The sequence below is a fragment of the Poecilia reticulata genome, chromosome 15 (assembly GCF_904066995.2).
Source record: "Poecilia reticulata chromosome 15, P_reticulata-male-v2, whole genome shotgun sequence".
In the NCBI taxonomy this organism is placed as follows: Eukaryota; Metazoa; Chordata; class Actinopteri; order Cyprinodontiformes; family Poeciliidae; genus Poecilia; species Poecilia reticulata.
Genome location: NC_088844.1, coordinates 22,449,496 through 22,461,385, shown reverse-complemented (window position 1 = coordinate 22,461,385; position 11,890 = coordinate 22,449,496). Strand labels below are relative to the sequence as shown.

The 11,890-nt window shown below is 38.4% G+C and overlaps 1 protein-coding gene across 1 annotated transcript; it reads left to right on the top strand.

Annotated features, from left to right (window-relative positions):
• The first annotated feature begins 92 nt into the window (after positions 1–92).
• Positions 93–7,488, top strand: memo1 (mediator of cell motility 1). Its single transcript, XM_008430218.2, has 9 exons — positions 93–232; positions 1,940–2,021; positions 2,099–2,167; positions 2,336–2,448; positions 3,163–3,274; positions 5,652–5,794; positions 5,892–5,968; positions 6,529–6,633; positions 7,179–7,488. The coding sequence occupies exons 1-9, from the start codon at positions 172–174 to the stop codon at positions 7,308–7,310; spliced, it is 894 nt and encodes a 297-aa protein (XP_008428440.1). The 5' UTR covers positions 93–171; the 3' UTR covers positions 7,311–7,488.
• The last annotated feature ends 4,402 nt before the right edge of the window (positions 7,489–11,890 follow it).

Here is an 11,890-nt window from a genome sequence, read left to right as displayed (position 1 = left end):
CCCAGCTGTCTGTACAGTCCAACTGCCGATTGCTCTTTGTCTATTCAAGTCAGCTAGCAGTAGGCGCTGCATTATCTGTCAGTGAGCAAACGCCGGAGTTTACAATTCTGTTTCATTTTCCCCGGTTTGACGAGAATCTAGCGAACCAAGATAGGCGGCTTGGGAACCAAGATGTCAAATCGAGTGGTGTGCAGAGAAGCAAGTCACGCCGGGAGTTGGTACTCGGCTTCGGGTAACTGTCAGCTCAGCACGGTCTGCGTTAGCATGCTGGATCTTAACTCATGTTTTTCCTTTTCACTGTGTGTCTTATTATTTTTTGTGATGTATAACCTGCAAAATATAACAATGGTTTATTCTTAGTTTTTCCTCCGCTGACGTTGATTGCCGACAAATAAAGCTAAGATAAAGTCGATAGGCTAACATTTATCTGCTATAATGCTCCTTTTCTGTGTCACCTCATGAGGTGCACGGTGAGTTTAAGCTCATTCAGCACTGTGTCTTGTGGTTGTGTCTGTAAACAGGAGAGCTTCTGCGGGGAGCAAAATTACACTGATGGGGGGTTTTGAAGTCAACCAAAGCTAACATGGCTAACATAGAAGAACTTCCTGGCCTACATGCTAACTGATACGCTCTTAGAAAAGTCCCAGCGCTCTTTAAACATTTATTCAGCAGTATGAGAAACTGTTGTCATTATGGTCTCTTGTTGTTCCCCGACCCGCTTAGGTAATGTGTTGAAATTCTCCCTGGCGTCAAACAAAGGACTGGGCAGGGCTTGGCAGAAACCAGAAGTTTCATGTTGCACCCCTTCCCCCATTTTACAAACCGTGAGCTATTCCTTATAGAAAAATCCCTACAAACCGCTCAGTTTTTCCACTCAAAAGAAGAGTGGGTGGAGTAGACAAAGTTTTTCCCTCAAGAGTAGCACTACTTCAACATATTATTACTCATGTAGAAGCACAAAAGTATTTGATAAAAATGCTACTCTAGTACAGAGTGACTGATAAGATATGATGTATCATTTGGAAGTTATTTTACAGATTAAAGTAAATCATACAAATGAACAGCATGATTACAAGCTAAATTCAGACAGAAGTCTTTTTCTTTCTATCTAAAACGTATGAAGCTAATACTTTAGGTAATGTATGTTAGAACAGGCTAAAGTAGGTCCAGTGACAGTGCATGGTGTTTACTGTATGTTGATTGGGCCTCCAATGGCCCAGCAGACAGAAAATAAGATTAGAACAAGCTTGTGTATAAATAACAAGTCTCAATTTAACATAAACTGTAGGTGTGTGTCTGTAGCATTTTTATTTTTTGTTAAAATGTGTTTGTTCATCTAAGTGATATTTTTCACAGTGGATAACTTATCCAGATATTTATTCAAGTAAGAGCACTCATACTTCATAATAATAATAATAATACTTAAGTAAAATGTATGGTGTAGTAAAACCACTTCTATCAGTAAATTTTTCTTTTCCCAAAAGTTACTCAAGTAATGTAACTGGTTACTATCACTCACCTGTACTAGTGTTGAGCAAACACATTCAATTTGCATGTTAACTGAGCTTTTAATATTACAAATCCAAGAATGCATTTCCTTTTAAAATGCATTCTTTTAAACAATTTTACTCAGACATTTTTCCCCCTGTCAAATCATTGAAGTTCCAGTATTTTTATTTTTTTAATTTTTATAACCTATATTTAACTAGATGGATCTTACTGAGATTCAGAATCTCTTTTTCAAGAGAGACGTGGCCAGGAAGGGCAACAACACGGAGATGACTGCCAATTATAAAAGCACAGAGGTCAAAATACAATTAAAAAAATTAATTAGATCAAACTAATTACAGTTTATTATAGCTGCTTTCCTGTGGTTTTTGTATGTCTCTGCTCTTCTGCACACATCACCATATTTATTTTTATTTGTTTTACTTTTCAGGATCCCAGCTGAATGCACAACTAGAGGGCTGGCTGTCCCAAGCACAGTCCACAATCAGACCTGCTAGAGCCATCATTGCACCGTAAGAGCACACTGACAACCATCCCTAGAGCATGTAAAATAGTATTCACGCTTTACCAACATGTTTTCTGCTTGCAGCCATGCCGGGTATACCTACTGTGGTGCTTGTGCAGCACATGCTTACAAGCAGGTGGATCCCTCTGTTACGTAAGGCCCTTTATCTTTCTGGCTTTATTCTTTACTCTTATGCTTAGGGTTAGGGGTTAGGGTACTTCAGCACTTAAACTGAACAAACAGATGGTGTGTAGATAATAGAGCAGGTTGTCTGGTTGTGTGATAATGGTGCGAGTGAGATAAATTCCTCTTGGTTTACAGTCGTAGGGTGTTCATTCTGGGACCTTCACACCATGTGCCCCTCTCCCGCTGTGCCCTGTCGCCTGCAGACGTATATAGAACGCCCCTCTATGACCTGAGAATCGACCAGAAGGGTACTTGCAGCTTTCACTCCTGACTGTGATTTCTGCTTCTTCTCTATATGTCTGTCTTTAGGACTCAAGTGTGAATTTATTCCAGCTGCTGATTTATTCAGAGAGTTTGGATTGAAGAACATAAATTAGGGGTTTATACATACATACATACATACAAACAAAAATGTGTTCTGCTTTCACAAGTTAATTTGTAAATAAAGTTGAAAAATACATTTCTTTTTTTCTTCCACTTCACAATTATGCACTTTGTATTGTTACGATTGTTGACATGAAATTTCAATAAAATATATTTAATTTTGTGGTTATAATTTGGCAAAACGAGAAAAAAGCCCTGGAGTATAAATTCTTTTACTGGGTGTTTGCTTATATTTACTGAAATTCCTTGGAAGCATAGTGATTTATCTGAACTGTAGTCTGTTGGCTGTAATACTAGAATTAATATTTTAAGATAAAAACAAAGTTGACATGATTCTTTGTAATTATTATGAATCACTACACAGAAAAGGAAAAGTCTGAAGTTATATTTGACCGCTCAGATAGGTTAGACATCCTTCAGCAATTTTTAAAGGTTGATTCTGTGATTTTTAAAAATATTTTATTAACATTTATTTGTCATCTTTATTTACACCTTAATGCTTATTGTACTCATCAATTTGATCTGAAGCCAAATCGGAGCTTTATCGTGCACTGATAATTAAACTCCGTGTTTTGCAGTTTACGCAGACCTCTGGAAGACCGGGTTGTTTGAGAGGATGAGTCTGCAGACAGATGAAGATGAGCACAGTATTGAAATGCACTTGCCTTACACTGCTAAAGCCATGGAGAGGTAATGCACATGGGAAGGATGCAAAGTTTCACAATTTTTAATCCAAGATACAAAGAATTGAAGTAATCCTGCAAAGCTGTAGCAAGGCACAGATTCCTTGGAAGACATCTTTCCATCAAGATGGATTTAATTTTTGGCCTCAGGTGAAAAATGCTGGATTTTACTTATTCACTGATCTGCCCATGCAGTTTTATTTCCAAAGAAATCAAAATCGCATACACACAGCAGAGCTTCATTTCTTAGAAATGTGTTGTTCAGGGGTTGTGGTGTTTTTAATTTTCTTCATAAACCTCCTGAACCCCAAAGACATAAATTTGACTGAAGGTTTGATTTAGTCTTTCACCACAGTGTGCTGTACACAGAATGATTTATAATGTTTTGCACTTTTAGTCAACAGAAAATATAAGCTGAACTGATGACTAAATAATAATACAATGCTTAGCAGTATCTGTCCATAAAACCCCACCTTCAAGCTCCTCTAAATTAAACAAACCTTTTTTTCTACACCAAGTCTCTGCTCAGGTAATTTCTGAGTAGAGACTCTGCATGTTGATACATTGCAGTGGAAATGTATCGATAAGCAGGGCGATTCGGTACGCTATTTTGTCGGTTTCTACTGTAAAAGCGGCCTATAGAATCGATCAGAACTGAAACAATCCTACCCTGTTTCAGTTGAAGTCCATAGGACTACAGTACAGACAAGGCGGCGCTGCACAACACACTCCATTGATCGAGGGACAGAAAATGTGACTACTTGCGACAAAGGGGAGACTTGTCATGGGCATGGGTTGAACCCCGCATGCCCAGTGAGAGTCCAACTGGAGGCTTAAACGCTTTCCTGAATGTGCAGGACCATAAAATGATGTACAGAGCCGCACCCAACTGTACTGCTCAGTGGAAACGAGAGATGGATGACGATCTGTTGGCAAACTTTGTTTATTGGAGACGCATAGCCACATTTTCCCCTTGCATACCTATAGCGTAAAGCACAAATCTGGGTTGGGATACAGTTGTATCCATCCAATGAAGTAATGTGTCTTTTAGCAAATATCTTGCATGTCTAATAACAACAAGCTTATCGCTGATTTGATTGTGACACTTTCTGCAATGCAAAGAAATAACAAACCAAGTCGGACTCTATGTGTTTTCAGGTGCAGTTTTGCTGATATCTAATGAGTGCACAATGAGTGCACAAGGCACTTTGCTGACTTTGAAGTGTAGAAACGTTATCCGCATGCTTTTCTCGTGGAGAAGGCACATGCACGCATCCAGATGGAGATTATAGAACCGCAGTGTAACGTGACAGAATGTCTCCATCAGATTCTCACACTTTCCTCCTTCATCCTGGAGGCCAGGCCCAAACTTCACCTATTATCTGCTCAAACATCAAAAACCCACATCAAGCATGCTCATACAAACCACGCAAACACGCCTTTGTTCAACTTTTCAGTTTTTCTGAGAGGGACACATCTGCTCTGAATATAGTAGAAAAAATTACTTTATATTATCAATCTTCAAAGTAGGAATGAATTAAAGCACAGTTGGCATGAAGCATCCAGAGGCAAACAGCTCCTTTCGCTGTGTACCTGAAAAATCTGCAGAGAAACAAAATGCAGTGGCAATATAACAAACACCTCTGATTCCCCTTGCAGCTACAAATTGTTGAACCATTCACACCCTTTTTCCATTAGCGTGGCACAGTGGCTGTTGTGCTCTTTGCTACAGTCTGACTTTTGTTGCACTTTGTCTCCAGTTAAGGAAAACAAAACTTGAAAATGTTTTTGTATTGTGTCCAACTGTGCTTTTCCAGTTAGTTTATTTATATAGCGCCAATTCGCAGCAAGTGTTGTCTCCAGACATGTTACACTAATCATTCCAATTCAATCATGCATACATTCCAATTGATCCTAGTAATCAAACAGTGCAGTAAGCTCAATTTATTATTCAAATTAGTTAAAAAACTGTCTAAGGAAACCATGCAGATTGCATCAAGTCATTAACTTCTATATTGTTACTCCTAATGTGTTGCAGCATGGCAGATAAGTGGAGAAAAAGTGATCTAATGGATAATACCAATTATGTTCTGTTTCTTTCAACTCTTTGCAGAGCAAAATATGGAATCTTTTTTGTTTTGTTTTTTTGCTTCTCTGTGCCCTTATGTTTGGGGTAATCCAAATTACACTGATTCACATGAATAATTGATAAAACCTTCTGTTACTTCGGGTGGTGACAGGCTTAAAGAGGGATTATGCAAGAGATTGAACAGAGTACTCTGGCTCTTTATGTAGGAAAACCTTTAATTTCCGTATGCATGAAGCTGTTGTATAGAGTGTGTCTAAAATGCAACTCGAGTTGTTCTCTTAATCTGATTTTGCAGCCACAAAGATGAGTTCAGCATTGTTCCTGTGCTTGTGGGAGCTCTGAGTGAGTCTAAGGAGCAGGAATATGGGAGGCTGCTCAGCAAATACCTGGCAGATCCTTCTAACCTTTTCATAATCTCTTCTGACTTCTGCCACTGGGGTAGGTACCAGAAACTGAAAGAATGCTGACATTTTCACCGAGTTTGTGTCATGCATGACAAAAGAAACATTTTTTGTTGTTAATTTCTCTGTTGAAGGCCAGCGGTTTCGCTACACGTACTACGACGAGTCTCAAGGAGAGATCTACAGATCTATTGAGCATCTTGATAAAATGGTAACTACTTAGAAAGACGGGGTCAAATGTGAATGTATTAGTAGATTGAAGAGCTCTAGCAAATTGTACTAAGTATATCTCATTTACCAGATGTGGAAGTAATGTTGATACCATTGGATTATATTAATTTTACTTGTTGCTGCTTATGTTTTTTATGGAGGAAACTAAAATAATGGTTGAACTAAAGATATGCTCTAGTATATTTCTTCAAGAGGCTTTCTTTATGATTGAACATACATATTAAAGAAATTAGTCATATTGTGAATTACCAACAAAAGCTTCTTTTTTTTTGTGAAAATGGTAGAGCTTATTCAAACTGAGATAAAGGTTTGAATGTAAGACAAAGAGGAATTCCTCCATGTGTATATAAAAATCAACATATTAGAAGGCATATATCCAAAATGTTTTAATCTAAAAATAGGGCAGATTCTCCCTGGCTTTCACCTAATGACACCCTAATGACAGAAAACAAAGTCCAAAAAAAACTTTTTTTTTTTTTTTTTTTACACTGTCAACATTGGCCTACATTTTTTAAAATGTAGTTTATTCTTCTTTTGTAGGGGATGAGCATTATAGAGCAACTGGATCCCATTTCTTTCACCAACTACTTGAAGAAGTACCGTAACACCATCTGTGGACGTCACCCTATTGGAGTGCTGCTAAATGTAAGAACAGCCGAACACTTAATCTATTAGTACTGACTTTTAGTGGATAATTCTGATTGCTGGTTAAATATCCAAATGTTACTAACACTCTTGCTGCGTGATATGAGCAAACTGTTGGTATGATGTTACACTCATTAAGAAACTGTTATATTGTTGTTAAGATGGTAATAAATTTTATTTTTACCTAGTGTGTGCACACACACACTGACACCTTCAGGTGATTTAAAGCAAGCAATTAATTTTTACACTAAGAGGAAGCCAGAGTACCTGGAGAAAATCCATGCATGCACAGGGAGACCTCCCAAAACGAAGAGAAATAAAAACTTTTCAATTATTTTAAGATTTTTAACAGATTTTTGTGCTAAAACACCACTTTGCGTTTTTATCACACTGAATCCCTATAAAACAACACTGATTATCTTTTAATGCCACACAATTTAGAAAGTTCAAGGAGTATGAACTAGGAAGGGTCATAGCAATGTTTGCATAATTTGTCTGCTTTCAAACCATCATGTAGAAACTAACGATCAGTTTCTGTTTTGCAGGCTGTGGCCGAGCTTAGGAAGTCTGGTTTAGAAATGAACTTTTCTTTCCTGAACTACGCCCAGTCGAGTCAGTGCAGGAACTGGCAGGACAGCTCCGTGAGTTATGCTGCTGGGGCGCTCATCGTTCATTGAGGTCAACTTCTGCAGGGGCCACTGCAACGCCGCCACCCTGCCCTTACTATCTTAATGCCATAACCTTGACCCATGATTCCCCCGATTCCTACCCCGATGCCCCCCAAGTCCCTCAGTAATGCCCACTATGTGCAGGAAAAACTTAGATAATTGAAGCCAATAAAATCATTTCCCTTAAGTCCCTCAGCTCTTCTTCGCTTTTCTCCACCCGCCTCTTAGTTTGAAGTGTCTTCTGAGCTTTTCGTCACAGTGAAATTTCAGGAGAGGATGGAGGTGACTGGGTTGGAGGAAGCTCCGGGAGTAGCAAATCTTTCTTTTTGCATTATCCCCGTAGACCCTCCTTTATGTTTTCCCAATAATGACGAGCAACAGAGATGTAAAAAAAAAAAAAAAAAGATTTATTTTGATTTGATGTGTTCGCTTATAAAACGCCCCCCTGTAGAATACCAATTTAAATAAAACTGCAGATGTTATTGGAGAATATTCAGCTCTTCCCAGATGAGGATGGAGTCAGTCTTCTGACTGCATCAAGCCTAATGCTACGCTAACTTGGGAAGCCGTGTCATAGGTAACTGCTACCACTATACAGCATAAAAAAGGGCTGCACTCGACAAAGTTCACATAGACCCTACTGTATAAAACCAAAAAGAAAAACACATTATAATCATAATATTGGTTTAATATATATATATATTTTATTCATATTTTAACCTTTTTTTTTACTTTATAGAAGTTTTGATAGATGTGATAGTATTAACTGGATTAGTGTGTAGATTCGAGTAGCAGTTACATCTGTTTGGCTCTGAGGTTGTCAACATGGTTTGGCCTGTAGATCGATGTATGTACCACTGATCCTTTGATCCAGTCGTATGTTTATGGCATTATAGATTACATTTTCAGCGCCTCGCTGCAGTTATGGATGCCACAGAAATGTAATCAAATCCGGACTCTGGCACCTTCTAGTTACAGTTTACACTTCCCTCTTTGATCTCTGTAGTAATTCGCTCTTCACACTGAAGTGATTACTTTTTTTTTTTCCCCTTTTTCCTTGAATTGTAAAATGTTTTTGTTACATATTGAGTCAAGCTTTCTTTCAATGCGATCCAAACCAAGCAGCCAATCTGGAATGACCACCACCTTCAAAGATTACATGTCACGTCTGTGAAGGAGGTTTTTAATTACGGCTTCGTGTTTTTGACTGAATAATGCCAAAAAGTTTTGCACAACAACACATTTCAGTTTCTGTCTTGGCTACTTTTGCAAGTTTATTTTTCAAAGTTCCATATCATAATAACTTCAATATTGGTATGGTCTAAATTTGTTATAAACCAGAACATAGTGGATCGTCAAAGTTTTCTAAATCTCCTCAAAAACATAATGATCTGTCAAATTTCCCCCAGAACACTGAGAGATATTGCTACCAGCTGCATTTTGAATTCATTGGCTAAAGGTTTGGAAATACTGAAGCACAAAAGCCCAAGAGGACTGTTGCTTTTACAATGCTTTGCAAAATTATTTACCCCTCTTGAATTGTTGAGGTATTTTATTGTATTTTATATATCATACCAATAAAAAACATTGTTTCAAATAAATATCGGTCTAAGAAATGTGACATAGGTCTGTTTTTAGCCACCCTCCCTTCCCCTGCAGGTCTGTAGAGTATGTTTCTACTAGTTTTTCACATACGTAAACTGAAAGACAGCAGTGTATATTTCAATTGCAAAGCATTAAAACTTTGCTTCCCAATTACACATTTGGCCATTTGGATGGGCTTTCGGTCTCCTTTATTTTCCACCACCTGATAATGAGTTTACTGGTCAAAGGAGAGCAGGGAAAATGTGGGTCAGTTGTGATTAATAACATCATTGCAACTTTTATTAATGACGTTTTAATGTTATCTTTATTTTTAACATGCAGCCTTCAAGAATGGCTTAATTTCTGTCAGATTGGCTGGAAATTATCTGTGATAGTCACTTAGATTTCCTATCGGATTTAATTCTATTCTTTGCCTGGACCAGTCTCACATAAATTGTTGGAGGTTAGTTCTCCCAGTAGAGGCACACTCCCCCCTTCAGCCCCCAGTCTTTTGCAGCTTCTGCCATGTCTTTTCCCAGCTTCCCTGTGTGCGGATGAAAACCATCCCCAAAGCATCCAGTGTTGCTTTTCCACCACATTTGACCAGAGCACATATTTCTCTGTGTGTGCAGTAACCTTACATGACAAACGGGACTTCTTGTGGTTTTTTTCTTACCACATTTCCTTTAAGGCCAAATTTGCGGAGTGAATCTGTCGACAGGTGTTCCCCCCAGAGCTGTGGGTCTCTCAAGCTCCTCCAGAGTTACTCTGGTTCTCGTGACTGCTTCTGTCTGGTCCATCTTATCTTATTAGTAGGCTTGTGGTTGTGCAATACTGTTTTGAAGGCCATGCACAATGTTCTTCCCACTTCAAAATAATGCATTTCTTTGTGCTCGTATAACATACCAATAAAACGCACTTCAGTTCTAGGCACAAATTTGAAAGCTTTAAGGGCGTAAATACTTTTGCAAGGCTGTATAACGCTGTAAATTGGCCACAGGAGCTGATTGGGCATTAATCATTCCGAAAAGCGGCATTGGGTTTTTAATAGAAACTTGACAATACGCAGCATGATGCGTTTGCTGCTCACGGTAAATCACATTTATATTTTGCCTCTTTAAGGTAATTCTCATCTCATTCCACATCTAGTATTAACGCAAACCTTGTTGAACCGAGTGGAACGCAGACTGAAGGCTGAACCCCCCTGACTCACAAGACCTCTTATGCTAATTTACAGAAAACTAGCAAAGCATGACACACTGTGCTATTGTGCCTTTTATCACTGTTGCACATTTATATATATATGTAAGTATATATATAAATAGATATATAAAGCATATTCTCACTTTCAGTCTTATTTTCTAAAATGTGTTTTCAGTTTTTGTGTACTCTTTCCCCTCCTCTTCCCTTTTGCCGACAGCCCAACTTAGTTTCCAGCCCGCCCAACACTTCATCACTTCTTACCCTGCACACCCATCTGTTGGGCTAAAATGGCACCCACTGTTATCTCCTTTCTCCAGCGAGGGAGTTCTGTTCTGTCAAACTTCATTCTTGTAGCGAGAGACAAATAGCTTAACCTTAACACTGTTCATTTCTCTGTCTTTGATTATTTTTGTCTTTTTAGAGATGTTTTTCTTTTGTATTTTCTTTTCCTCTCTATTTAGGATTTGGAAGTTTTCACATCGTTAAACTACACAAAAAAAAAAAAAAATACTGCTTATCTACTCCCGTAATGGAGTTTTTTTGATCTCAGGTTCCACTGACAAAGCATCCCAAAAGGCTCTTCAGAAAAGGCAGAAGATTCATGTTACAAAAGAAGTAAAATGTACTGAAAAGCACATCTGCTTAAGTGTCTTGTTTTTCTGTCACAAACTCCCCCCCCGATTTTTGCTGCATATACTTTCAGTCATGGAAATTTATAAAAGTCTTATGCTCTATAGATCGTTCTGAGACGAAATTAGTATATCATTGACAAGGTAAATTATTTCATAAATTTGGTTAATTTGATTATAGCTTACAGCAAATAAAGAAACATGAGAAAAAGGAATGTTTAATACAGAAAAGTATAGTTATATATTCTTGGTTTTGCATTAGTTACTATTTCAATGCAGCATGGAGGAGTTCAGGCTGTGATTCTGCTGGGATGTAGTGGAAGTCCAGGTTGCTTTAATGGTTTGTTTCGGGTCATCTGCATTGGTGGGTCTGGTGTGTGTCATCAGCCTGCTGACCTCAAGTCCATAGAGGATCCATGGGTTTGAGGTCAGCCCAGTTTGCAGGCCGCTCGAGCGCAGTAACGCAATAAACCAGCATTTGAACCTTTGGCAGTGTGGGGAGACACCAGATCCTGCTGGAAGAGGAAATCAGCAGAGCCTGTCAGAAGAGGGGAAGTGCTTTAAAACGTCCTAATTCTCTCAAACTTAATGTCTTGAACTTGATTTTTTTTTTCTTTTTTAAACCCAGTGAACCAAGACAAGCAGGTGACATGGCACCCAAATTGTTACTGAAACTTCACCATGGTTCTCAAGCAGCTCAGACTCTTTGCCTTACAAAATACAAAATTTATTTTCATTTTAAGAGAACTCTGGGACACTAATCAACAGTCCAATCCTTGTCCTACTAGTCCCATATAAGACATTTCTGACATCTCTACTTCTGGCAGCTGTAGTTCACATCCTGTGAAGCTCCTTGTGAATCTCCCTAAGCATTTGAATGGTCTTTGCTGGTGCATCATTCTCTACCACAGTTTTTCCTTTTGCCAAACTTTCCTTTGATATGTTGCATGCATCACTCTGTAGCCAGCTGCTTTAGCAATGAGGTTACCGTCCTTGGGGAGTGTCAGTGACTGTGCTGGAAAACCATCAAGTCAGCAGTTCTTCCCATTATGATGTGGATCATAACTTTTCTGTTTTAAAAAGACTTGTTTTTATTAATTTAAGAGTCAAAATGCTGGGTTTTCATTAGCTGTTAGCCATTTAGATGTTTTCTAAGTGAAGACATGACACCTA

Coding starts and splice junctions, on each gene's coding strand:
- memo1 (XM_008430218.2), top strand. CDS start 172: ATGTCAAATCGAGTGGTGTGCAGAGAAGCAAGTCACGCCGGGAGTTGG. Junction 2,168..2,335: donor CAGGTGGATCCCTCTGTTAC/GTAAGGCCCTTT, acceptor CTTGGTTTACAG/TCGTAGGGTGTTCATTCTGG. Junction 5,795..5,891: donor TTCTGACTTCTGCCACTGGG/GTAGGTACCAGA, acceptor TCTCTGTTGAAG/GCCAGCGGTTTCGCTACACG.